At 36.2% G+C, this 27,144-nt stretch overlaps 1 protein-coding gene across 7 annotated transcripts in view; it reads right to left on the reverse strand.

Annotated features, from left to right (window-relative positions):
• The window catches only part of ATP13A3 (ATPase 13A3), an 86,685-nt gene that overhangs the window by 38,361 nt on the left and 21,180 nt on the right, over positions 1–27,144 (reverse strand). For 6 of the 7 annotated variants that reach the window (XR_009008113.1, XR_009008112.1, XM_057545160.1 and 3 more), the window contains 18 exons: positions 26,639–26,737; positions 26,022–26,195; positions 24,837–25,019; positions 24,331–24,401; positions 22,530–22,610; positions 21,307–21,376; positions 19,159–19,293; positions 18,608–18,680; positions 15,832–15,963; positions 14,333–14,512; positions 14,030–14,187; positions 13,106–13,294; positions 11,160–11,221; positions 7,476–7,626; positions 5,068–5,184; positions 4,443–4,460; positions 4,155–4,308; positions 3,938–4,058 (listed from right to left, as the gene is read on the reverse strand). Coding sequence is in view for 5 of the 7 variants with exons in the window: in XM_057545160.1 (XP_057401143.1) it covers positions 3,938–4,058; positions 4,155–4,308; positions 4,443–4,460; positions 5,068–5,184; positions 7,476–7,626; positions 11,160–11,221; positions 13,106–13,294; positions 14,030–14,187; positions 14,333–14,512; positions 15,832–15,963; positions 18,608–18,680; positions 19,159–19,293; positions 21,307–21,376; positions 22,530–22,610; positions 24,331–24,401; positions 24,837–25,019; positions 26,022–26,195; positions 26,639–26,689 (2,120 nt within the window). In the remaining 2 variants the exon portion in view is untranslated. The remainder of the gene's footprint in view (positions 1–3,937; positions 4,059–4,154; positions 4,309–4,442; positions 4,461–5,067; positions 5,185–7,475; positions 7,627–11,159; positions 11,222–13,105; positions 13,295–14,029; positions 14,188–14,332; positions 14,513–15,831; positions 15,964–18,607; positions 18,681–19,158; positions 19,294–21,306; positions 21,377–22,529; positions 22,611–24,330; positions 24,402–24,836; positions 25,020–26,021; positions 26,196–26,638; positions 26,738–27,144) is intronic. The other variant, XM_057545159.1, reaches the window with a different exon arrangement.

A 27,144-nucleotide genomic window follows, 5' to 3' on the forward strand; every position in this document is an offset into this window, starting at 1 on the left:
TTTGAGGAATTTTATAAAACTCTTGATCAAATTCTTGATGCTGGAAGCATGATACAAAAACTATTAGCAGGGCTTCCCTGGTGGCGCAGTGGTTGAGAATCTGCCTGCCAATGCAGGGGACACGGGTTCAAGCCCTGGTCTGGGAAGATCCCACATGCCGCGGAGCAACTACGCCCGTGAGCCACAATTACTGAGCCTGCGCGTCTGGAGCCTGTGCTCCGCAACAAGAGAGGCCGCTACAGTGAGAGGCCCGCGCACCGTGATGAAGAGTGGCCCCCACTTGCCACAACTAGAGAAAGCCCTCGCACAGAAACGAAGACCCAACACAGCCATAAATGAATGAATAAATAAATGAATAAATAAAAATTTGAAAAAAAAAAAAACTATTAGCAGTCCAACAATGAGATCTACTCAGGATCCAGAGATGGGTCTTTTAGAATATTAATATTCAATAGTTATCAAAATGCTATTCCTTCAAATAGTTGATTATCTACTGTGCACCAAGTACTACACTCATCACTGGGAGGTCAAAGATGAAAAGGCATGATCTCTACTCTCAAGACCCTTTTGTGGGGAAACAGACATGCAAGCAAAGGGATCATGCAAAAATAATATGTGCTTCACCACTACAATGGAGATGAAGTCTGTTCAGTGACAGCTGCATTCTTAAAAAAATCTAAAGCTATCAAAATTATATCACAGAAATATTCTTTTCAATGGTGAAAATGGGGTTTGAAGTTAGGGACCAAAATTTCAGACTTGCAATAACCAAGTGGTTTTTCTACACAAAATTCAAAATAAGGGTGCTTAAGTAAACAGCGACAAAATCTAAACATCTTTGAAATTATATAATTATACAGTGGGTGGTAAAGATATTAAAGAATAGTTAGAAAACTTAATACGAATTATACTGCTGGTGGTAACAGGAGAAATAAGCCTTGAAACCTGAAAATGCATTTCAAAGCACAAAGCTGTACCAATGTGAAACTACTGGGTCAAAGCTCTGTAACCGTTTTCCTGTGAGGTTCTAGTTTCTGGCTGCAGCTGGTTTCCTAACTCTCCTAGGAATGATATAGGTCATGGTAATCTTGCCCTCTAGTTAATGAATAGTACAATATTCAATTCAAGATATACAGGTTCAAGTTGTAAGAGAAATGCCAAAACCTGTTCCTACAGGTAGAATGGAAACACAGAGAAGATCTTGGTTGAAAGATGAGGAAGGGAAGTAGAGAGAGAGAAGGGCTGATAGGGAGGGTAGGGTATTCTGCGCAGACGGAACAGCCTGTCCAAGGCACAGAAGGATGCCTGAAAGACAGGCTCAAGAACCATAGGCAACTCAGTTCTCAGTCTTTAAGGTGGGGGAGGAGAGGTGGTAAAAGGCAAAGCCGTAGAGAAAGACAACCTTAATGTTCCCTTCATAGGAATTAGGGTATAATATTTTACATGTGTGGCTCCCAATCACACATATGCATCAGATCATTTGGTTGCCGCTGTTTTTTTTTTTTTTTTTTCAAATTTTTATTTATTTATTTTATTTATGGCTGTGTTGGGTCTTCGTTTCTGTGCGAGGGCTTTCTCTAGTTGTGGCAAGTGGGGGCCACTCTTCATCGCGATGCGCGGGCCTCTCACTATCGCGGCCTCTCTTGTTGCGGAGCACAGGCTTCAGACGCGCAGGCTCAGCAATTGTGGCTCACGGGACCAGTTGCTCCGTGGCATGTGGGATCCTCCCAGACCAGGACTCGAACCCGTGTGCCCTGCATTGGCAGGCAGATTCTCAACCACTGCGCCACCAGGGAAGCCCGCCGCTGTTTTTTTTTTTAACGTCCCTGCTTAGACCAAATTCCCCCAGTATTTTGTTTTAATACGTAGAATTCCTGAAGTTTTTTTTCCTTTTAGTTATTATTTGGCTATCCACTCCACTCCTTTAGTTCTCATTCAGAAAAACAGGATTGTACTATAAACACTGTCCTACCCTTTTCACATAATGCGCTTAGAATAATTAACAGAAGTATTACTACTTCAGGATTTAACCACTATCGTATCATGTTATTTATACTATTTAAATTTGAACCTTATGCTCACATAGTAATACTTCTTTAGGCTGGATTCCTAGAATTGCACTTGCTGGGTCAAATTGTATAAGCAAGTTGAGATTTTGATAGGTACTATGCATGTTCTTTACAAATTTACAATAGTGCAGTAGCAGTACGTTGTTAAAATTTTCTCAAGCCTTCTCTAACACTTGATATCATCAATTTTTTCAATTCTGTAAACCTTAAGAAAGAAGTCATGTCTTGCTGTGGTTTAATTCTGTAGTTCCCCAAGAACTGAAGTGTCTTATCACTTTCATGTGTTCAGTGGCCATTTGCATGTCTTTTTCCGATAATTATCTGTTTGAATCATTTACTTTTTTTTTTTTTAACTAAGTATGTGTTCTGTTGTTTATTTCCTGATTCATATTCTTGCTCCGCCAGTAGATGATGGGGAGTTATTTATAAGAATTCCAGGTAGAAGACTAGTATTAGATTTGAATGTTAAAGAGCTCTCTGTAGACATAGTGTGGTACAGAGATTAGATACAGGAAAGACTGGAGAAAAGAGCTGAGTCCCTGAATTAGAGACAATGGCAGCGGGGAGGGGATGTGAGAAGAAAAGTCTATGTGATAGGCAGAATTAGCAGGATAGCCAATAAATATTTCCTTCTGCTTACAAAATGCTAGGTACCCCATGAAATATTCCTAAACAAAAGTGTTATCTTCAAAAGGTCAGTCTGTATCATTTATAGTAAAAGTGACAATCCTTGAATGTGAAACCCATAGCTATAACTGGAAATAAACGTGATGCTGGTAATGGCCATCTGACCTTTGTGGGTGAGGGTGGGGGGTGTGGTTATTGTGACTCATGATACTTGGTTTCAGCTACTGGGCAAAAAGCAAGTACAGGTGACCCTTGAACAACACAAGTTTGAACTGTGTGGGTCCACTTACACACAGATTTTTTTCAATAAATACTATCGTACTACAAGTTGAATCCATGAGGCAGGTCCTGGAGCCAATCCCCTACAAATACCAAGGAATAACTGTAGATCACTGGGGAAAAATAAACTTCTGTAGAATTATGTTTACCAAAAACATAATTATGTTCCTAAAACATGCCTGACACATAGCAGGCACTCAATAAATATCTAACAAATAAACTAAAAGTAGTTCCAGAGGGACTTCCCTGGTAGCGCAGTGGTTAAGAACCCACCTGCCAATGCAGGGGACACGGGTTCGAGCCCTGGTCTGGGAAGATCCTACATGCCGCGGAGCAACTAAGCCCGTTCGCACAACTACTGAGCCTGTACTCTAGAGCCCGCGAGCCACAACTACTGAGCACGTGTGCCTAGAGCCCGTGCTCCCCAACAAGAGAAGCCACCACGATGAGAAGCCCGCACACCACAACGAAGAGTAGCCCCCCGTTCGCCACGACTAGAGAAAGCCCGCGCGCAGCAACGAAGACCCAACACAGACAATAAATAAATAAATAAATAAAATTTTTTAAAGGTAAGGTAGCTTTAAAAAAATAAAAGTAGCTCCAACAAGAGAAGCCACCACGATGAGAAGCCCGCACACCACAACGAAGAGTAGCCCCCGTTCGCCACGACTAGAGAAAGCCCGCGCACAGCAACGAAGACCCAACACAGACAATAAATAAATAAATAAATAAATAAAATTTTTTAAAGGTAAGGTAGCTTTAAAAAAATAAAAGTAGCTCCAGAGAGTTGTACTTTTATCTCAATTGCCTAAAACAAACATTGAACTGTTACATATTTGCATATATCCAATAAATATTTAATAAATAAATAGTAATTGAATATAAATTATTGTACAAGACTTTTATAAACATAAATGATGCCTTATTGGAAAAACTGTAGAAAAACCATTCATCAACCTTACCTGCTAATATTCTGCACTTTATGCCATGTCAGTTTTGACTCCAATTTTCTGTGTGCAAGAGCAATCACACGGAAGCCCTGTTTGGTGTAATTTTCTAAAACTTTTTCAAAATCAACAGGAACTTTTAAGGAGGAGAAAATAAAGGTCATCATTAGAATTGTGACTACAAGCTTACACAAATACCAGAATCTCACTCAAAGCCTAGCTGCTTCCTTACCTGTTTCGGGTTTACAAAGACCGGCAATGACCTCCGGCGCCCCTTTCACGTAGGCGTCCATCTTCCTGTCCCCTAGCACCCTCGCAACCACACTCATACGTTGCAAAGCAGAAGAAAATGGGAACTGGCGAACAATTCCTATCTCATAAATAGCCTATGTAATTTCAAAAGATGCACAAACCATTTATTAAGAATTAAAACAGACATACAAGTATATCTACTATAACTCAATTTAAAAAAAAATTTTTTTAAAGATATACTTAGGCAACAAAAACATTCTTCACTTACTGGAAGTTCAAACAGCTCCTAAAAATAAAACAATAAAGAAAAGAATAAAGTAATAGTATAAATTAAGTCCATTAACACACTCAAGCTAAAAAAATTTTAACTACACATCCACAAAACATTATTTGGAAAACAGTAAGGAATTCTGAGTATTTCAAAGTCAGGTTTTAAGATTGCTTCTTTACCACCTCCCATTTCTTAAAAAAGTATATTCTTGAGTATTTTAAAACACTCTGCTATCCTAGAAGTATTAACATATTAAGTTCTAACATAAACTAATAGGAACATATTTAAAAATTAACCTAAAAATAAAGCCTTTCACGTACTCTTTTTATTAAGTCCCAGGAATACCAATGCAATTTAAAAGGCTTAACCACCATGCATCTAAATCACAAGGCACTAAGCCACTCAGTAAATGGGAAAAAAATAGTACTGAGAATTGAATCTCAATGTTTTACACAGAAGGCCTGCAACACACCAGGTGCAGTTTCTGATAAATGCAGTAAACATATTCATATCTCTATTAGAGTTAGAAAAAGGACATGTGACTTCATCTTCCAGCAATATTTTAAAATGAGGACAAAATGTGAGCACCAACAGTATTATCTAGCTTAAAACAATTCTGCACCATTTCTTGGTTTCCTGCAGGTGTAGATTCAGGAAGCAGCTGTTTTGGAGGACGAACCACAGTGGGCATAATTCGATTATGAAGTGCTGTTTCCTCTTCAGTTGCTTCTTCCAGAATCTGAAAGGAAAATATTCAAAGTATTGATTCATGAAATTCATAAATTCAATTCACTGGTTCCATTTTAAAATGAAACATTAGGCTATCTTCAGTTAAGTTAAAAAAAAAAAAAAAAAGTAAAACAAAATATAAACAAAGCTAGTTAGTTAAAGTCCTAGCAACCCATGGGAGAGGGGAGGCAGAGGTCAGTAAAGAAATAGAGAAAAACTTCTCTAATTTTGCTCCTACAACCAGTTGGGTTTAAAGACTACTTCTGCAAGATACAGAAGGTCCTTGCAGTTCCAAAAATTGTCAGTCTATCATCCAGGGATTCCTTTCTGCTAACAGAAGAGGATTCAAAAATATGTGGCGCTCAGATACGGTTAGCAGAAGCACTGGGTCAAGAGCACTCTGAGGAACAAAGATGTGAATTTAGTTTCCCAGCTTGAATATGTCTAATTGAAGTACTACTATCCTAACTCCCTGAAATTTAATTTTAAAATATTTCTGGTGAAAAATTCAATCAAAAACTTGTATTAAATACATGCACATGACAAACAATAAACTAATTTGGCTCTATAAGTGAAGGAATCATCAATGGGAAAATGACGGGGAAAAGAGCTGTGTCCAATTAGCCAATTTTACACAGTTCTTAAGAAACATTTTAACACCTCTGAAATTGGGGTGCATCTTACATGGTATTAATCACATAAAATAATAGTAGTGCCCAGTTATGTAAAAACGTTCCATAGATACTCTGTGTTAAGATCAAGCATCAAAGCATCTCAGTCAAAAAAGCATGCTATTATACAAACTTACTTATTTAGCCCACTTTCTAAAACAGTCACATACAGAACAAAAAAACTACTGAAAATCTATTCAGTTGGAGAACAGCTTTAGAGAGTATCAGAGATGAATCAGCTGTACTTTGTTTTACTCCTTATAAATGAAGTGGGTCTCCTTTAAGGAATTAAATTTAATGAGTATTTATTGTGGGCTTTCAGAAAATGACAGAGCACTTCTTCCTTCATCTCCCTCCCTTTCAAAATACTAACAAAACACAAAAAAAGAAATAACCCTGTAAAAGTAAACAGAAAGCAAAGCAAGGAGAACCGAAACATATTGATGGATACAGCAATGAAGGAAATAGTAGCCCAGAATAAACACAAAAGGACATACAGGAGAGGTAGGAACATTTCTTATCAGTCAGAATAGCTGAGCAAAGCAAAAAGAAACCAAAAAAACCCCCAAAAAACCCAGGAGTCATGCTCTAGAGATACGAACTACCTACCTGAGAGGAGGAAGGGCTGCTAATATGAGGGGCAGCATTCCAAAGTACTGCATGTGCAAGCATTGGGGGAGTGGGCGGGGAAAGCAACCTAAAGACTACTTCTGCTCCCCTGAAACAGAAGAATGCCTGCTGAAGGGGCCCCACCCTCAGTACACAACAGGTTCCCCCAGTCAGCCTTCCCATTCAGGGAAGACACATCTCAGGAAAACAGACCAACATACATATGAACAAGGATGAAAACCTTGTTGCAGCTACCCAGAACTATCAAATCAGACCTTCATTCTTAAATATAAAAGTACCATCAAGATGTATAACGAAAACCTAAAGCATGAAGGAGATGTCAATGACACCTCAATTTTTTCTAAAAGCATAAAGGAGAAGATTAATATAGGAAGCGGGGGAAGAAAACCTGACCCAGAGAAAATTAAAAATTCAGAAGCAAGAAAGGAACTTTAAAAACAAACTATTATTACACCTATAAAAGAAGAACAGAGAAAACAAACCAGAGAACACAAGCGAGCACTCAGAAATTAAAATAATCAAGGACAAAACAAACAGAAAGAAGTGAACAGACAGAAACCTCTGCGCGTGCGTGTGTGCACGCGTGTGAGAGTAAGGACACAGGAAGTAGTATGTGGATGGGGACAAAAGAACACTGAAGACACATGCCCACTCTATACTTCTGCCCTATGGCCAACGAACTGTGTCACTGAGATCTTCTTACTGACTTAGACCTACTGCCTCAAGATATTGATACCCGCTTTCTCTTGTAAACATGAAGCAGGGCCCTGAGCAGGTCATGCTCTATTAAAGGTCGTTTGAATGAGTCAATTTAACTAAAACAGATTTTTTAGACAATTATAAATATCTCTCCAGTGATGAATCTTTAGAAATTACATAGTTTCTTTTATGGTACAAGATAGACCATTGTCAAAACAATGTGAAGAAACAATTCTTCTGCAAGTTAATTTTTACTATTTTCCTAAAGTTAATTAATCGTACTTTAAAACACTGAACTTACCCATCCGATGGCTTCAAACATCTTCAAATCAAGTGGATCACCAGAAAGCACTCCTTCAATTTTTGTAAGTGAATGACAAGTAGCCATACAAGCGACAAACTGAGACTTTACCAACATCTCATTGCAAACCTTTTCTTCTGGCAAAAGAAAACTATACAGAAAATGCACTGAATTAGATTCATAAATCCCAAGACTGAAGACAATAGTCTAACAGGCCTTTTCAGGTTTTATTATTTTGAAAAGTAGAAATAAAATGTTTGCATTTATGCACGTATTAATTTTCACTATAGATTCAAAAACATTTTCTTCCATGAAAATTATTATATATGACTAAAATACAGTATTACCTTAGATTCTGAATAACTAGACCAGACATTAACAGTATAGAAAATACTACAGACTAAACAATAATTAAAACTCCTGCCTATGGACACATGGCAAATTAGAACACATAAAAACTCTCTTGTAGAAACATAAAATGAATGTGTAACGCATTACCTTTCAAATGCAAAACTGGGCTCATAAGAAAGAAAAGGAAAATTTCAAGTGCCGGAAACAGGGAAAGGAAAACCAGAGGGGTGTGACCTTAAACAGATGCTGTGACTGTCTGGGGGAGAAGGAAGAGGGAGGAGAGCCATCTCAGTACCCTTAAGGCCCTGGGTTTTAATAACCACACGGGGAACAGGAGACAAAGTCGTGGCCACATACAAAGTGGGGAGTTGGAACTGAGAGAATCCCTCTCACCTAAGATAGCCAGTGCTCTTGAAGAACTACACTCTTGGAAAAAGAGTATACTAGAAAAAATTTACCCACAGACAAAGGCATAACTAAGAATAAGCTTACCTCTTTTCCCCCACCCAAAGTTCAAGAAAATAGTTAATATCTATATAACATATTTCCTATGCATTAGGCACTGTTCTGAGAACTTTAAATTTATTTGACTCCTCTCAGCCTTATACCACAGGAAGGTGTTTTATTATCCCCGTTTTATAGATGAGGAAACCGAAGCAGAGTGGTTAAGTGACTTGCCAAGTCACAGCATGCAAGTGGCAAAGCAAGGATTGAAACACAAGAGGTCTGGTGTCAGTACCTAAACTCTAAACCATTATGCTACTCAGGATGGCATTTGGGCTTGAATATATGTTACTGCCTGGCCTAGAAATCCCCAAGTTATGAAAGTAACATTACAGCTTGTCTGGCACCACTGACACTACTTTTGGCCAAAGTCTAAACTCTCTAGAGAGGAGCTCCCACAACATAGCCACAAAGGAGACTCACAGAAAAATCCTGCTAAGGATGAGCCCATAATTTAAAAACGAACCAGGAAACAATTCTCACGACGCAACAGACAAAACAAAGACAGAATCAGAATTCCATAAACTTGAGATAATAGAATGGCAATCTGAAAGAATGCAAAGAAGGCATTTTAAAATTACAGACTTAGAAAAAGAACAAGACACCATGGCGGGCAAAAGGGGAGAGGCAGATTTGGAAAGAACCGAATGAAATTTCTTGTCCAGGGTATGGTTAGGATTCCCAGATGGAGAGAAAACAAAGAATGGGGGAAAAGCCATAATGGAACAGACAGAGGCTGCAAATTTTCCAGAATTTAGGAAAAGCATGAATCTTTGGAATCAAGAAGCAAAATGAGTACTGCACAAACAAAAAGATCATGGTAAAATTGCAGAAATCAAGCATAAAGAAGTATTTTTTTAAACAAAGTAGAAAAAAAAATTACTAAAGAAGTATTTTTTTAAACAAAGTAGAAAAAAAAATTACTAAAGAAGACTAAGACTTCTCAATAGCAATAACAAAAGAAGTTAGGAGAAATGGAATAACACCTCCAAGGTGCTGAGGGAACACAGCTGTCAAACTAGGAATCTATACAGTTACACCATCATTCAAGAGACAGAACAACTACTAATGAATGTAGTTACGGAAGATGGCAATTTAATCCAGAGGAATGGGATACAAGAAGCAATGGTTAGCAAAGATATCCGTAAACCCAGGTAAATCCTAGCATGCAGACTGTATAAAACCAAAATCATAATCATAAAATGTTATGCAACAAATACATATAAAAAGGGAGGTGAAAGTAAAAGTAGTGTACAGTGCATGGGTTTTGGGGGGGTTTAGAAACTAATAAAGACACCCATGGACTTTAGACTCTAAATATGAATATTAATAACTTAAGGACAAGTAGTAAAAGATTAGGATGTATAAATTCTGAGAAAATGAGAGAAATATGAGAAAATGTGTTTGGGAATTGGGGTGAGGGATGGTAGAAATAATTTCAAATATATCTGAAATCACAATAAATGTGAACACGATGGCAATAAATGTAAACGTAAAGATTGAAAAGTAAAGAGATAGAAAAAAAGATATACGAGGCAAACATTAGGCAAGAGCAAGCTGGTGTATAACTATACAAATATTAGATGAAACAGAATTTAAGGCAAGATGTATCGTTAGGGATAAGTAAGGTCACAATGTGACACACTATTTACCAATAAGATGTGACAGCTCTGACATTACATGAACCAAACAATAGTCTCTCAGACTGTATAAACCAAAATCCCACAGACTTTTGAGAAAGAAAAAATAAAAAGTGGCATAAACACAACTATAGTAGTAAAACTTCTAAGCATCAAAGACAGCAAAAACAAAGTAAAAAGATGAAACAGAGACTGGTGAAATATATTTAATGCATAGTACTGAAAATGATCACCCAGAAAATACAAAGGACTTCTACCAAGTGAATAAGATAAAGACAAACAACACCATTAAAAAAATTAGGATATAAACTGACAATACAGAGAATGCTAAATGACCCTCCTTCCAAAAATGGAAATACGCTCAAACTCCAAACAAAGGAACTCTGAACAAAGCCACAATGAAATTCCATTTCCTATCTATCCATTTGGGAAAATTAGACGTCTGACAATGGCAAGTTTGGCAAAGATATGGAGCACCAGGGTCTCTTACCCACTGAGGGAGAGAGTGTAGGTTAGCACCATCACTTAGAGAGCAAGTAGACGGTACCTACTAGAGCTGTGGCCATGCATGTGCGGTATGACCCAGCAATGAAACTTTTAAGAAGCTGGTTTACTGAAACTCAACCACATGCTCACAGAAGTTGTGTGCCTAAGAATTTTAATTGCGACACTGTTTGTGAAAGTGGAAGGAAAAAGGGAGAAAAAATGAAACTGTCCCTTAGCTGAAGAACAAATATTATGGTTTAATCACATAACGGCATACTAAACAACAGTTAAGATTAATAAATTGGCTCTATACATATCAACATGGATGAATCTTGAAAACAATGTTATGAGGCAAAAAAGCAGCAAAACACATACAGTACATAACAGTTGTGTATATTTATTTATAGACAGATCTTGTTTATGGGTAGATATATATGAAGTAAAAATACAAAAACATGCAAAGATAATACAACTTCAAAATGGTGGTAGGGGTAGAAAAAGGGATAGGTTAATACTTTAGCAATATCTGTAATGTTTTAAATCTTTTAGGAGATCTGAAGCAAACATGGCAAAATGTCAACTGTATAATCTTAGTGGTGGGTACATAGCTATAATATTACTTTCTATATATTTGAATGTTTCATATATTAAAATATTTATTAAAATTAACTAAAATAAATGATCAAGTCTAGCTAATAATTACCGTGCATTTTCCACTCGTTGAATCCCCCAAAGATCTAAACCATCTTCAGTAAGAGTTCCAGTCTTTAAAAAAAAAAAGCACACATTTACAAAACCATGAAAAGGTATGCTGCATCTACATAATGGAGTGCAATACAGCTGTAAGATGGGGAGGGGGATAAGTAAGATCTCTGTCTGTGTACTAATAGAGTAACTTGCAGGACAAAAAGTGAGGAAAAGTGTGCAGAACACTCCCTATGGTATGGTTCCTCTTTGTGGGTGGGGTGGGGTAGGGGGAGATATGTGTAGAATTGTATTCTTATGTGCTTATAGTACTAAATGGTGGAACAATGCACCAATCAACCTATCAGTCAATAACGGATGCCAACACAAGAGGGGGAGATTAGAGCATAGGGAGCCAAAAAAGGGAAGAGGAACAAGTTAAATGACATCAAGAGGTGCAATCAGCCAAATTCAGGATATAAATAACCTGGTTTCCTCAATAACACGACTGGGAAAAAGGCAAGAAGAACAACGGTCACAGATTAATTATAACCAATGCAATCCTTATTTGGATTGACTGAAAACACAAATTGTAAAAATTTGAGATATTTTTGAGAAAGGCAGGGAAACCTGAATATGAATTGGATATTAGGTAATACTAAGGTTTGTTAAGTGTAGTAAGCAGTGATAATGGTACTGTGGTAAGTTCTGTTAAACCATTATCTTCTAGAGCTATATACCGAAGTATATGGATGAAATAATATAATGTCTGATGCTGCCACCTTCAAAATGAGGGGATAGTGAAATAAGATTGACAATATGTTGGTAACTGTTTAAGTTGGATAATGGGCAAATGAGGGTTTATTATACTTGCATCTTTTTCTCCACTTTTGTGTCTGCTTAAAAATTTTAAAAACATTTCCAAAAAAGATTAAGCAAAATTTTAAGTAAAAATTTCTTAACAGATTCATATAAAACACAGTCATGGGATACGACTTTTTTCTTCCTCTTGATAAAATACATCTCATATTTTTTTCTTTAATAATGAAGATGCACAAAAATCAAATTCTTATCATGTTAGTTACCCAGAAGAGAAAGATGGAAAGTTTTCTGATCAAGGTTTAATTCTCTAAACTTTTAGGAAAACTAATTTCAGGTGAGGAAAGAAGAACCCTTTGTAAGAGGCAAGGTATATTTCACACAGGTACAAAATTTGTCATTTTCACATAAAATCATATAATCAGTGTCTTTCATAATTTTGTAACACATTCAATGAAATCATAGAGCAAACACTAAATGTATACTTTACAGCAATAACATTCCAGTAACCATATCTGTATAGAGCCTATTCTGTTAAAAAGATCAAAGAGCGGATAAATTTTACTACTACTACTATAAGGCATAATTCTGGATATGAATGGTCAGTCAATTGCAGATTTGGGCAAATAAGCAATATCCAAAGTATTAAAAATTGAAAAAATAATGAGAAAAAATAATACAAAAATGATGCATGTGCCAAGTAAATTAAAAAAGAGAAAAATCAGAACATTTATTTTAAAACGTGTGCAGGGCTTCCCTGGTGGCGCAGTGGTTGAGAATCTGCCTGCTAATGCAGGGGACACGGGTTCGAGCCCTGGTCTGGGAAGATCCCACATGCCGCGGAGCAACTGGGCCCGTGAGCCACAACTACTGAGCCTACGCGTCTGGAGCCTGTGCTCCGCAACAAGAGAGGCCGCGATAGTGAAGAGGCCCGCGCACCATGATGAAGAGTGGCCCCCGCTTGCCGCAGCTAGAGAAAGCCCTCGCACAGAAACGAAGACCCAACACAGCTAAAAATAAATAAATTAATTTTTAAAAAAAGTGTGCAAATTAGTTGATAAAGAGTACAGAAACCATTAATCTAAATACTTTAGACTTACAAAGCTACAAAGTGACCTTTGAGAATGATTATGACATTGAACCAACCTTGTCAAAGCAAACAAGATTCAGTTGTCCACAGATGTTTATCCTTTGGGGACTGATACAGAAAATACCCACTTTTTTCAGTCTTCTTTGGGCATACACAACGCCAGCAGTCATTGCGGCAGGAAGTGCAGGCGGCACAGTAATTGTAATGATATCAAGAGACTCAATAATTATATCCCCAACTTCTACCTACAGTTAACATAAAAATAAATGTCAGACCCCTACTATTAAATATTTATTAACCCAATGGGGGTATTTCTTTAGTGAAAGGTCTATAAACCATTTTTAATCTTATATATAATAAGTGTGTATGTATATTCATGTATTAACTATCTATAATTTTTTTCCCTTTAGAGATTCTGCAAAATGGAAAGCTCAATGAATTGTCAGTGGACTGTGGAATGAGAGCTATTTTTAAAGCTAATTCTTACTTTAACAGCCCCATATACTTCATACACTACATACTTCAAAGTCAACAAATATTATCAGATATTGACTCTTACTACTATGCTAGTCTCTATAGGGGATAGAAAAAAGAAATTTGACAAGGTCCCTTAGAAATACCTTCAATTCAGTAATCACAAATAATTTTAATGCTGTACATAACAGAGGTTAAAAAAAGAAAAAATAAAGCTTTTGGTGAGTATACGATCACTCCTCCCTTTTTTAAAGTAACTAGACAGCAAATAAAAGATCATCTAAACCAGAGCTGATCAAAACTTTCTGCTTTCATGGTGATGTTCTAGATCTGTACCTTCTAACATAATAGCTACAAGTCTCATGGCTTTTTTTTTTTAAGTTAAATTAATTTAAATTCAATTAAAATTTTAATTTTTCAGTCTCACTAGCTACATTTCAAAGCTTCAAGAGCCACATGTGAATCAAACTAAGAATCAAACTCTATTAAGGGTCCCATGTACATACCTCGTTTAAAATGCTATTGATAATAGTGTAGATAAACCCAATGCCAGCCACCGCCACAAGACACAGTAGAAATAAGTAGGCATCTCTGTAGAGTTTAAAATCAGTTGGTTTGGGATACAATATGGAGCGGACAAGCTGTCCTTTGGAAGTACTAAATCCTTTCAAAAAAATTAAAGAAGAAAATGATTATATAGTATTTTTATAAGAAAATGAGAATTCTCTCTCAAAACAGAATCTCTTTTTAAGCATTCGATAGGCTTCAAATATGCCAAACCATGCAAGACAAGATTAAATATTTTCTACCTGTTCTAACTACTATGGCTTTGACAAGTTCTCCAGTGTAGAAACGAGTTTGAATAACAGTTGTCCCACAAAACAAAGTGTGTCGTCTATGTGTTTCTGGACTATATAATTCATCTCCCATTCCTTTTATGTCCACTGAAGGATTTGGCAAATTAGTCTTTGTCACTGGAACACTTTCTCCTTTAAAAAAAAAAATCCGTAAGTTAAAGCATAGAAATCAGTATCAAACACACAAATCTTGAGTTGTTAAATATCCTAAATGTTATCATACTGTTGACAACAGTTATTAACAGTTCTCACATGTGAATAACATAGCTTAATCAATTAGCTTTTTGTCTATCAATTTCCTTACCCAGAAATATCAAATTTTGTCTTCCACAATAATTCCTGAAAGTGATCTGTGACTCAAAGGTAATCAGTTGGAAATAACTGTGCCAAGTTTCAAATAAGAAGACGAGGTTGCTACCGTCGCCTCAGCACCTGTTCTGGTATCCCTGAGAACTAACCTGGGAAGCACTCTGCAACCCCAAGCACACACAACACGTGAAGATCCACTCCTAATCCCACCCCACTCCCCGAACACAAACACACACACACACACACACACACACACACACACACACACACACACACACACACACATGGGTAAGAAGAGAACAAGCATCCGAGCAAGGCAGAGGAGTACAGTAATTCTCTAACAGTAAGAAAGAGCCAAATTCTTTTAACATTAAAATGTAGTGCTCTGTAGCATTCACACTTCTTGTGTCAAAGGCGACAGGTGTGTGGGGATATTTATGTGTATAAGTGTGTTTTAAGACTCTTAACAGTTCAAAAATGTATTATATAGGAATCACTTTCTTGCCAGGTTGACTATGACAATTAAAAAATAGTCATGATAAAAAGATATATACACATAGCTGATTCACTTTGTTATGCAGCAACTAACACAACAATGTAAAGCAATTATACTCCAATAAAGATGTTAAAAAAAATGTTCAAAGAAAAAAAAATTTTTTTATTAAATTAAATTAAATTTTAAAAAAATAAAGATATAAAGCTCTACCTCCAGATTGTGAATTTCCAAAGGGAAGTTATTTTAAAGTCTATTTCTCCCCAATTTAATAAAAATATCAACTATTCTAGTCCCACTTTTTGCACATCAAAGTGAGAAGTAAATATGCTGTGGGCAAAGGATTTCTTTCCTCTTCCCTTACTATAAAGCATTTCCTCATGTCAAAAGAATGGACAGAAGTAGGACAAGAGATATCGTGAACAACAGCATTGTGCTTTAGTATCACAGCTGAGTATAATGCAGAATTTGGTTCCCTCATAATAAAAAAAAAGAAAATCTTTTCACAAATATCTATCACATTCATGACATTCATGAGTAGAGGATACAAACAGCACAGTTAATTGTGACATAGCTTAATCAACAACTACTTAATCCTAATATCATTATAAACAACTCATCTGGGTTTTACTCATTTAATTTAGTTTACCTGTTAACATGCTTTCATTTACAATACAAGTACCATTAATAAGTACTGCATCACAAGGCATGACTGTCCCATTTAATGGAATGACCATGACATCTCCTGGCACAAGATCTGTAGAAAAGATCTCTTCGATTTCTGAATTGAAAGAAAGAAAAGTCTGAAAAGAATATTCTTTAACTTGGAATAAAAATACAGCAAACAAAAGATCTATCCAAAGGTCACCTGATCTCAATAAGACATTAAAAATACAATGGAGTTAAATAGAAAAATCCCAATAGATGAAGAGTTTTGACAAATAAGATTATTATTCCTTAAGCTAACAAAGCATGGTGTCTAAATGTGTCAGCTAGTTTGTCCCTGGATAGGACGTCAACTGCACAGAGTTGATGCCAAGTCCCCTCTAAGCTAACAGGTAGGTGGGCTTCAACACTCATTACAACGGTAGATGCTCAATCTTAGCTATCAGCCCTATGAGTAAACAGATGATGAATCCACACAGGAGACCCCCTGCAACAGGTAAATACACTCAGATTTCTGTAATCCCCTGGAAACAGATAAAAGCATTGAAATTTTAGCACTTTCTTTTTTAACAGCATTCTTTTTCTTGTTGCTACTATTTATAATCCATAATGTCTCATTGTTTTCTCAATATTCCTAAAATAGTCCCAAAATATCTTAGATATTATTTTAAATCAATTTATAAAATAAATTAAACTTTGTCATACCTAGTTCATTATTTCCTTAGAAATGTATGTATTATATTCAAGTTAAACATTTCTTTAATGATCTTCCCAAGTAAAAGGTGGCCTTATATTTGGGCATTCTCTCTCTCTTCCTCTACCCCTAGATTTTATTAAACTAGCTTAGACGAGACTTACACTAGTTTCTAAGCAAAGATGGGTGAGGAGAAAACTACTGTTTGTGATGTTAGCCTGCAGGACAAATACTCTTCCCTTTCTAAAGAAAGGTAGAAGTAGCTTACGAAGTTATGAGGAAACAACTTTTTAAAGAATTCTAATGTTATTTTGCATGTAATAAGTATAATAATCTTCATTTCTTAATAAAGTCCCTTATTTTAAAAGCGTGACTCAATGCCTTAATGCCACTTGAAATTCTAACCCTTTTAGGTGTACCAAGAAACTAAACATCAGTGATCTGTTGGACTATACAAAGGGGATAAGGAAGCTAAACACTGAGCAGTGCATCTGTCCTAGCATCCCCAGGATCTTCGGCAGCGGCAGAGTGGGAAGAGGAGGAGCACCAATAAGCTACACATCTAAGACTGCAGCTCGGGGAGGCAGAAACTATCAGCTAGTACTCTAGCAAGTGACCAGGAAGCGCAAGGAAGAAAGCAACCTGCCAGGCCAACTTGGGTTTACACCTGGATGTAGTATACTGAGACAAGAGAATGCAGACTGATTTGGTTTTCCTGATCAATCAAAGCAGCTACTGTCTCCAAGGCCCATAATGCTGTGCTGCCTCCCCTTTATCTCCTTTACCTGTTCAATATCTCACCAAACTAATGTATCCAAAACATTACCCTTCCCTACAATCTTGCTTCTCCTCCAGTGTTTCCTATTTAATTAAATGACACCAACATCCATGCCCCAGCCTGACACCACTGTATCACCTTGCATCCAATGAATCATCAAATCTTGTTCAATGCCCACATTTAAGTATCTTTCAAACCCATCTCACCACTCTCCATCTCCACAACCCTCACCCTGATTCATTTTATGCCTTCAATATTAATCCCCTCTAAATAAGTTCGAACATGGCAGCCAGAATGATTTTTTCAAATAGGCAAATATGATCATATCACTCTCCTACTTAAAACCCTTCAATGGCTTTCCACTGCCTTTTGGGAGAGTCCAAATCCCTTAACAAGCCTTAAAAGGCTGTCCACTATCTAGTTGCTGCATCTGCCACACTGAATTTCTTTCAGTTATTACAATGACCAAACTCTCTCTAATACCCAGGCCTCTGGGCACTTAGAACCCTCCTCTATCCCTCTCTCACCCCCACCTTACCACGTTCTCCTACTTTTTATCTGTCTAATTCAATCACTTAAGAATACTTTTTCAGGGCTTCCCTGGTGGCGCAGTGGTTGAGAATCTGCCTGCCAAGGCAGGGGACACGGGTTCGAGCCGTGGTCTGGGAAGATCCCACATGCCACGGAGCAACTAAGCCCGTGCGCCACAACCACTGAGCCTGCGCGTCTGGAGCCTGTGCTCCCCAACAAGAGAGACCGCGATAGTGAGAGGCCTGCGCACTGCGATGAAGAGTGGCCCCCGCTCCCCGCAACTAGAGGAAGCCCTCGCACAGAAACGAAGACCCAACACAGCCAAAAATAAATAAATAAATAAATAAATAAAAAGAATACTTTTTCAAAGAAGGCATCCCTGACACCTACAGTAAATGAGCTCTAATATCTAACCCTGTCTTCTCCCTATCATAGCATTTATCACACTTTACTGTTTCTGTTTATCATCTGTCTTTCCAACTAGACTGAAGTTCAATGATGGCAAGGACTATGTCCATCCAAGGACTATGTATCCTAAGAGCCTAGTATAGTATCTGTCACATTATAGAAAAATACAATTTCACATAAATGAAAGAATTTGATACAGAAACATGAGTATAAATCCAAACACACATTTTTATTTCTTATGGAAATAAGTGTATATATAAAATATATTGGGCTTGCTTCACACATTAGTGCTTAGTGGAAATCTTTTTAAATTTACTTTTCCAAGAGTAAACTGAAGTACTTACTTACCTTCATTTACTCTGCAAACTGAAACTCTCACAGTACTGTGAGCTGCCACCATGTCATGCAACATAATATATTGCTGAATCAGGGAAAAAAATTTTAACTCGTTAATATAAACCAACTCTTCAAGCTATTAGAAAGCAAAGGTAATATAAAATAAGGTAAGTTAAAATAATAAATTCATATTACTCTGCCTTTGAAAAGGTCAAGACCAAAAGATTCAAAGATCATTCAATGTTTTAGCTCAAAACATTAGACAAAATAAGAAGCACTTTAATGAGACAGCCCTGAAAACAGCAGAATCAGCCCTCCAGTATTCCAGTCTTAGATAAGCAACTATAGATCCTACAGCCTCAAAGCAGTCAAGCGATACTTTGACTCTTAAAAAGCAGCTGCCTTCCCCCACCTCAAAAAAGAGGGAAAGGGAGTACATATTCACATAACTAAAAGAATAACTGTATGGAGTACTTACTTTATACCAAGTATCATTCTACACACCTTACGTGTTATTACATAATACAAACACAGTTGTGAAACCCATAATAAATTGGACTTACCTTTCTAATGGCATATAGGGAGCTTATAATTGATACTACAGACATAATCACAATGGCTATAGCATAGTAATAGTATTCATCTGTGCTCCACAGTATAACACTGAACAGCTGGAAAATGTAAAATGGGTTGAGAACCTAAAAAACAAGATTTTTAAGTCAAATTGAATGAGATATTTATAACCGTACAGATTTAAGAAATAACCAACAGGATACTTACAGGATAAGCTCTGTAGTATCCTAGGGTAACAAGTAACTACCCAAAGAGCAGGGCAAGATGTTACTTCTTTTTTTTTTTTTTTTTACCATCAAACTACTAGAGTTTGACTAAATAAGTTTAATTTATTTGAATCCATTTAGATTCATACCAAACCCAAATACAGATTCAGCTAGAAACAGCTAACGTGTGTGAATTTAGCTGTTCTTCATTCTGCTTTAGCAATAAAATACATTTACTTTCAATAATTACTGTGCTGCTAAAGGATACAAAAACTTTTAACCAACTGGAACAAACATTTACTTATGAACTCAAAGCACTAATTTACTTCTAAGTCAAAGGTTCACTGGAGTCCAAAGAGAAGACAAATATGAAATAAGTTACACTGTTTTGCTTTCTCTAAGGAAATAATTAAGTATTAAAACCTGAATAAAGAAAAAAAAGATAAGGAGTCCTGGCAATGGACTTTGTTTACCCAAATTTTATAGTATTTTACCAATTTCATTAATAACCCCCCAGTGTTTTAAAATTGATGCTTCTGTACTTTTTAAAGCACTTTCACATACATAGTCCCATTTTACTTCAAAATCAAATGAGATGGGCTTCTCTGGTGGCCCAGTGGCTAAGAATCCGCCGGCCAATGCATGGGGACACGGGTTCGAGCCCTGGTCCGGTAAGACCCTACATGCCCCGGAGCAACTAAGCCCGTGCGCCAAAACTACTCAGCCTGCACTCTAGAGCCTGCGAGCCACAACTACTGAAGCCCACGTGCCTAGAGCCCGTGCTCCGCAACAAGAGAATCCATTGCAATGAGAAACCCACACACCGCAATGAAGAGCAGCCCCCGCTCACTGCAACTAAAGAAAGCCCGCGCAGCAACGAAAACCCAAAGCAGCCATAAATAAATAAATTAAATAAATAAATAAATAAATAAATAAAAGTTCCCTTTAAAAAAAAAAATCAAATGAGATCATTAAAGGACTTCCTACAATTTTACCAATAAAGGAGCAGCAGGGAGCAAGGTCTTCTAATGACCAAAGCTAGTTACTGATGAAGTCTCATTATAAACCAGTGTTTCTAATTCCTAATCATTACACTTTGCTATGCTCTAAAGCAGCATTATATGGCCACTCTCAGGAACTGACGGAAAACAATGTGTACCTTCTACTGAAAGTATTCACCCAATACAGCTAATTCGATACTTTAGCCCCAAACCAGAAAGAAGACTGGAGAGCCTAACTCTCCTAGGCAAAACCACTTACTCCTTCCTTTACATGCCTGCAATCCCTCATTCCCACCGCTTCTACGGCTCTTACAACTGAAGGGTCACCACAGTAACTACTGACTGTGTAATGTATTCCTCCTGGGCTAAAGTGCAAGCTCCTCATTGTTACTCATCATGTCATGTTTTTAATTCCAAACTTCTGGCACAATGCCTAGTTCCTAAGAGTGTACCACATGAAGAAAACATGATTAATTGTTTTTAAAATTAGGGGGAGGGACTTCCCTGGTCGTCCAGTGGTTAAGACTCCATGCTTCCACTGCAGAGGACACAGGTTCGATCCCTGGTCAGGGAACTAAGATCCCACATGCCATGCAGTGCAGCCAAAAAAATTAACAGGAAAAAAGAAAAGACAGGTGTATACATCTGTAAAATAGGGCAAGGTTTAGATGTGCAACTTCCTGAGAGTTAAAAAAAAAAAAAAAATCTACAGACAAGAAAAGAAAAAACTTAGACAAAATAAAAAAGTAATCACGCTCCCAAATTACTGATCTATCAGAGGAATATCTTTCTGCCCTTCCAAGTAAAAAAATAAGCAAAGAGAAGTTAGGAAACAAAAAACCAAGGATATCTTCTTATTACTTAAATCCTGGCTCTTTTCAATTGACAAACCTATTGATCACAAATGTTGAGACAAGTACAGTTGTCTTACCTCCTTAATTAGAAGCTTAAAAACTGAAGGCACTTTCACAGCAATTTCATTTACTCCATAAAGCAATTTTCTATAAGAGGAAAATACAATAATAATAATATTACATTATATTATATCATAATAGTACAATTTAGGGAAGGCATTGCATCAGATAAGGCTCAAATCACCGACTGCTCCTTAAATCCAGAACTTAAACATTCATGTTTCTAAACAGTTGTCTTCTACAATTTAAATTCTCTATCTACAGTATTTAAATCAATGTAGTCCATACTGGATAACTATACTATTATCTCTTTATCTTTTTGTGTGACAAGTACCTTTCCCACTAGTCTATAACAACCATATCAGCAAAAGACTTTCTTTTCCATCCATGAACACATCTCAACAATTTTGAATTGCAATCAATTTTTGCAAGAGACTACATAAGTAAATTTGAGGGGTCCTGTACTATTTTTCTAATAAGAATACTGTACTAAAAATGTTCATTTCAAAACATTATACATTTGGCTTTTTTTAATGCTTAAGTTGCTTAAAACCTTCCACTTAAATTCCTTATAATAGTACTTTCTATATGATACATTAATTCTTGCCTTTTATGAAGTAGAAGCCTGAATGAATGAATTTATATTCCAACCCTTTGAAAGAACATGCTATAGGAGTACAAGAAAATTTCTAATCTAGTTTGAAAAAGGCATTTATCTCTACGATATGTAATACACTGGTATACTTTTATACTTTAGCAAAGAATAACACTATAAAAAGGATTATGTCTCCCAATTTACAAATTTTCATTGTGGTAAATTTGAGCTCATGCTTACAATTCCCAACATTTCAGTAAATCTAAGATTTGAATTGTAAGACATTCCATGATTTTATGTACTATCAAGAAAGATAAAAATGCTGTCAAGTAAAGGATGACACTCCACCCACTGTAATGACACACCCTCCTTATAGAGATGTTAAAATGCAGGGAAGTGTGCACCTTAGAACTGATGAAATACAGTATATTATCAGGGATATTCACTTCAAAATCAGCTTCAACATTTTTATAATTCTTAAACTGAGAGACAATGTTACCCAAATAAAATATCAATAAGTTGTCAACTACTATAATACTTAAATACCTGTTAATATTACAACTATATGGTAAAAGGGTAGACTATATACACTACTTTATTTAGGAATTTTGACAATAGATCTAACTTTAGTTGGATAAAAATTACCTGTAGGCATGCATCCCCTTTGTCAGTCCTGCACTATGCTTTTCATAAATTGACGTACAAGAAACACCTTCATCCAGTCCCCTAAATAAATCCAAAGTTTTTACTTTAAACAAAGTTTAAAATATCCAAATTTCTCAATGCCTCATTTTTCTATATTCCTGGTTTTAAAGTGTGACTTCCTTACAAATAGAAACCCCTAACAAAAACTGAGATATGGATGAGAATTTTTAAATCTCCAATTCCTAAGATAAAACAATAATGAAAGGTGTAAGTCTCAAATGTGGCAACTTTCTAAATAATCCAACGTATCACATAATAAGATGGCTCTCAATACTCAAGCTTATGTAACAATATTGTTATCCTTTAAGTCTGTGCCAAAGTTGTAAGAGCTAATAATTAATAAAATTAAAGTATGACTAACTCAAGAATTCCAAACTAAAGATTAAAAAGTTTTTACTTTTTATCTAGTTTCCCCTCTTCAATTTTTAAGCTTCACTCTAAGAAGTCCTACTCATTTTTCTTTCTACAAAAGCATCAATCTAAATCCTTCCCTCATCTAATACATACTGAGAAGAGAAGTGCTGAATCTGTATGAGTCACAGGCAATGTCTAAAATCTGTAACAATTAAAACTGGGATTCAACTAGCATATCTACTTTCCGCCACAAATGTCTTAATTATGCTTATTTTAACTGAGATGCTATTCAGAAAAACTCTAAAGAGAATCTAACACATCATTTAACTCCAATCCTTTTCTACTTTTTTCGGATAGAAAAACCAAGCTCCATGATTAGCTGCTATCACTGGGATAAGTTTAAATTCTACAAGTTGGTATGGTTGGCAAAGGCTACACAGCAAATATGTTTGACTCTGTTTTCCCACTGAGGTTGATTACTTCTCCAAAGGTAGCAGGGATCAGCTCCAAGTCAAAATTTTTTTAAAAAACAAAATGACAGTTTATAGGCAGTGTTCTATAAAGAAAGCAATGGTTCTTAACTACAAATGGTCTTCAGAGGTAGGCGTGTGGAATTGCCCTGCTCCATTCCAGAATATACCAATTCTTTAGTGTCTGAGGAACAAAATCCAGGCATGAACATTTTAAATGTTCACAAGGTGATTCTTTTTTTATTGCTAATATTAAGAATTCCTTTGCCACTCTCAAGCAACGATACTTAACGAGTGTTTATAATAATCACTTTAACAGCAATAAAAATAGAATCCTAGTTAATTTAGTACTTATATAATTTGAAGCCTCCACAAAAAATAAATTTTAAAGGATTATTCCAATCTGTCCTACCCAAGGCTTAACTTGTTTGATGATGTCCCATCTTTATCCACATATTAAAGTGAAATTTATGTTTGTCTATCACTCCATCCCTCAAATACGAGTGGATGGAACTGTCAGGAAATTGAGAGGTGATAATTCAGATACTCTGACAGGCTAAAAGGTACATTCAAAATTCACTTTGAGGTGAACCCTCAAAAAGAAAAAGAATTGACAGACTAAACGGTATACTCAAAATTCACTTTGAGATGAATCCTCAAAAAGAAAAGGACTCAGACTGGATTTTGGGAGCATACTGCTTCTAACTTTTATGTAAATTTTGCCAAGGTACAAGTTGCAGATAGGATTTATTCTAAAATGGTTATTAAGTATTCAAATAACACCAAGGAGTTATTAATGAACAAGTGAATGAAAGGTAACAAAAACCTCTTCAATTTTATGTAACACTAAAATGAATTATTTTCTAGCTAAAACATTATCAAGATACTCATAATCCAAACAAAAGAAAAGTACGTACTTTAAGAAAACAAAATTGTGAAGGGTATCATTCCAGAAGTATTTTACACTATGGTGGGTGAAACAACGAATCTGCAGAACATACATAAAGGTTACACCAAAGAGCATTATTATCACTTGTTAACAATTAAGTTTACTAACACAACTTCAGCATATAGTATAATAACTATTAAAATTAAAGCAATCACATGTGACATGTAATCTATTTCTTCTAGCAAATAACTAAACTGTGTTATATACAATGATAAATAGGCATTTTATATGCATATAATTTTATCTCAAACAAAAAAAACTGCAAGTACAAAATTATAGACTATCCATAATAGTACAAAGTGTAACAATTCTGGTTCTTAAAGGAACTTTGAGACTAAGATCACCATATATATCCGTAACAGTATAAAATGTTAACAGTTCTATCCATAATAGTATAAAATGTAACAATGTGTAATAGTATAAAATGTAACAATACTGGTTCTTAAAGGAACTTTGAGACTAAGATCACAATACCTGTTGTGATTGAGGCTGTGAATATTTATTCATCTCAAGCCTATTCTCTTCAGCCAGATTTTCAGTTAAGTGAACTGCATGGCCATTCGAAACCTTATTAGCCATAGATTTTGGGCTTGAAAATGGGGGAGTTTCCAGAGAAAGAAAGCGAATTTTTGCACAAAACCACATTCTGAATTCATCCTTAGAAGAGAAAGGAATAAGGATAAAGAGTCAATTATGCATATTACATAACCATATATATTTGGTTTCCATTCTTTACACGATATATTATTTACTTATCTCTAATTGAGAAAGTCTCACTTTCTACTCATTAAATGTTAAACCATTTCACGAAGATGCATAAATTCAAACATGAAGTGCTTTCAACTGCTCACCATTTTATGTCATACTTCACTGAGAGGATATCATAAAAGATCATAATTTCTTAATTTATCCAACTATATACTGAGACTAGATACTAAAGCCTCTTATAAAATGCTTCCAATTAGGATTTTAAAACAAATCCTAGGGCTTCCCTGGTGGCACAGTGGTTGAGAATCTGCCTGCTAATGCAGGGGACACGGGTTCGAGCCCTGGTCTGGGAAGATCCCACATGCCGCGGAGCAACTGGGCCCGTGAGCCACAACTGCTGAGCCTGCGCGTCTGGAGCCTGTGCTCCGCAACAAGAGAGGCCGCGACAGTAAGAGGCCCGCGCACCGCGATGAAGAGTGGCCCCCGCTTGCCACAACTAGAGAAAGCCCTCGCACGAAACGAAGACCCAACACAGCTATAAATAAATAAATAAATAAATAAATAAATAAATAAATAAATAAATAAATAAATAAATAAAGTAGCTATTAATTTAAAAAAAAAAAACAAATCCTAGGGTGCAACAGCATCGCAGAGTAGAAGAGATCTGGGATACAGTCCTGTCAAGTGACCTTGATACACCAACCATTGATCCAATCTCTCAGTGCCTCAAAAACTATAAAAAAAGGGTAGACGTGATCATTTTTAAGATTCCTTTAAAGTCTAATCACTGGGATAATAGTCACTTCAAACACAGATGCTTTAGAAATACTAGGATTAGTATTCCTCATTGTATCCTAGCAGTGATGTTCTCTTCGTATTTTATTTTGAATACACACAAAGACATTATTTTACTCCTCAAATAATCAGCTACAAGTAAACACGTGGACTTACAGTAGTCCTCAGCAGCACCACTTCACAGTCCTTAACTGCAGCTCTAATACAGGTTGCCTTTACCCGCCACTCGGGCATCCAATAGAGGAGCAGGAGAAGAAAGCCGCCAGTACACACCACTCCGAGAGAAACTATGGCAAGCTTCCAGCGACACAAATTATAGCCATAAATCTCCTGCATGGACACAGTGATTACACATCAAGTGACATGAGAGGTAAATTTCAAAGTGACAACCCTATCTTTCCCCCCACATACCACCAACAAAGACTTGAGTTTTATTAAGCTGACTTTAAACATTTTTTATAAATGGAAAATTAGAAATTTTGCATTTGGGATATATTTAAGCATTAGCTAATGTAACTTCTTAAATTATCAAATGAAAAAACATATCTCTTTCCTTTAAGTTTTAACAGTTCACAAGTGAAACAGGAACTATACTGGAACCAGAGGTGTTACATAATCCCAACTCAAAAACACAGTCAGAAGGAAGACAGCACACTGATTTAGCTGTTGTTTTATTGTACTTTAGTTTAGCAGTTTTTTTTAAATATACTTTTCTACTTCCCTAGAAATATAAATTCTTCACACTTTGTAAGTATATTATAAAAGCTGGTTACCATTTCATCTTCTTGACCCTGGTTGATAGTCTTTCTTTCTTCTTTGTCCATATCTACAGTGTTTGGAAAGGTCTTGTGCTTCAGAACAATTGAAGATAACTGAGGGAAAGAGGAACAAATATTAGAACATTATTTTGTATCTTGGTAGACTATATCTGATAGTAACTTCATACTACCAGATTTCTTGTTTTGATACAAGTTTAACTGATATTTAAGTAGTCACTAAAGTGCTGATTCTCATGACATTTTCAATGGTGTGCCAGTTCTTGAAAGTGCCTGGCTTACTACTATCACAAAACTCGGCATATTTCATTAATTAATTTATACTAGCACTAGCCTTGCTACAAAGCCATTTAAATTCTGAGAGAAACTATTACTACAGACTCTTGCTTTTTCATTCCCCAGACTCATCTACTGAACACCTACCACATGTATGGCAATTGCTGGGTTAATCTCTAAGGCAGGTGTACCTCTATTGGAGACCACTCAACTGACTATCTCATTCT

This window comes from Balaenoptera acutorostrata, chromosome 4 (genome assembly GCF_949987535.1).
Source record: "Balaenoptera acutorostrata chromosome 4, mBalAcu1.1, whole genome shotgun sequence".
NCBI lineage: Eukaryota > Metazoa > Chordata > Mammalia > Artiodactyla > Balaenopteridae > Balaenoptera > Balaenoptera acutorostrata.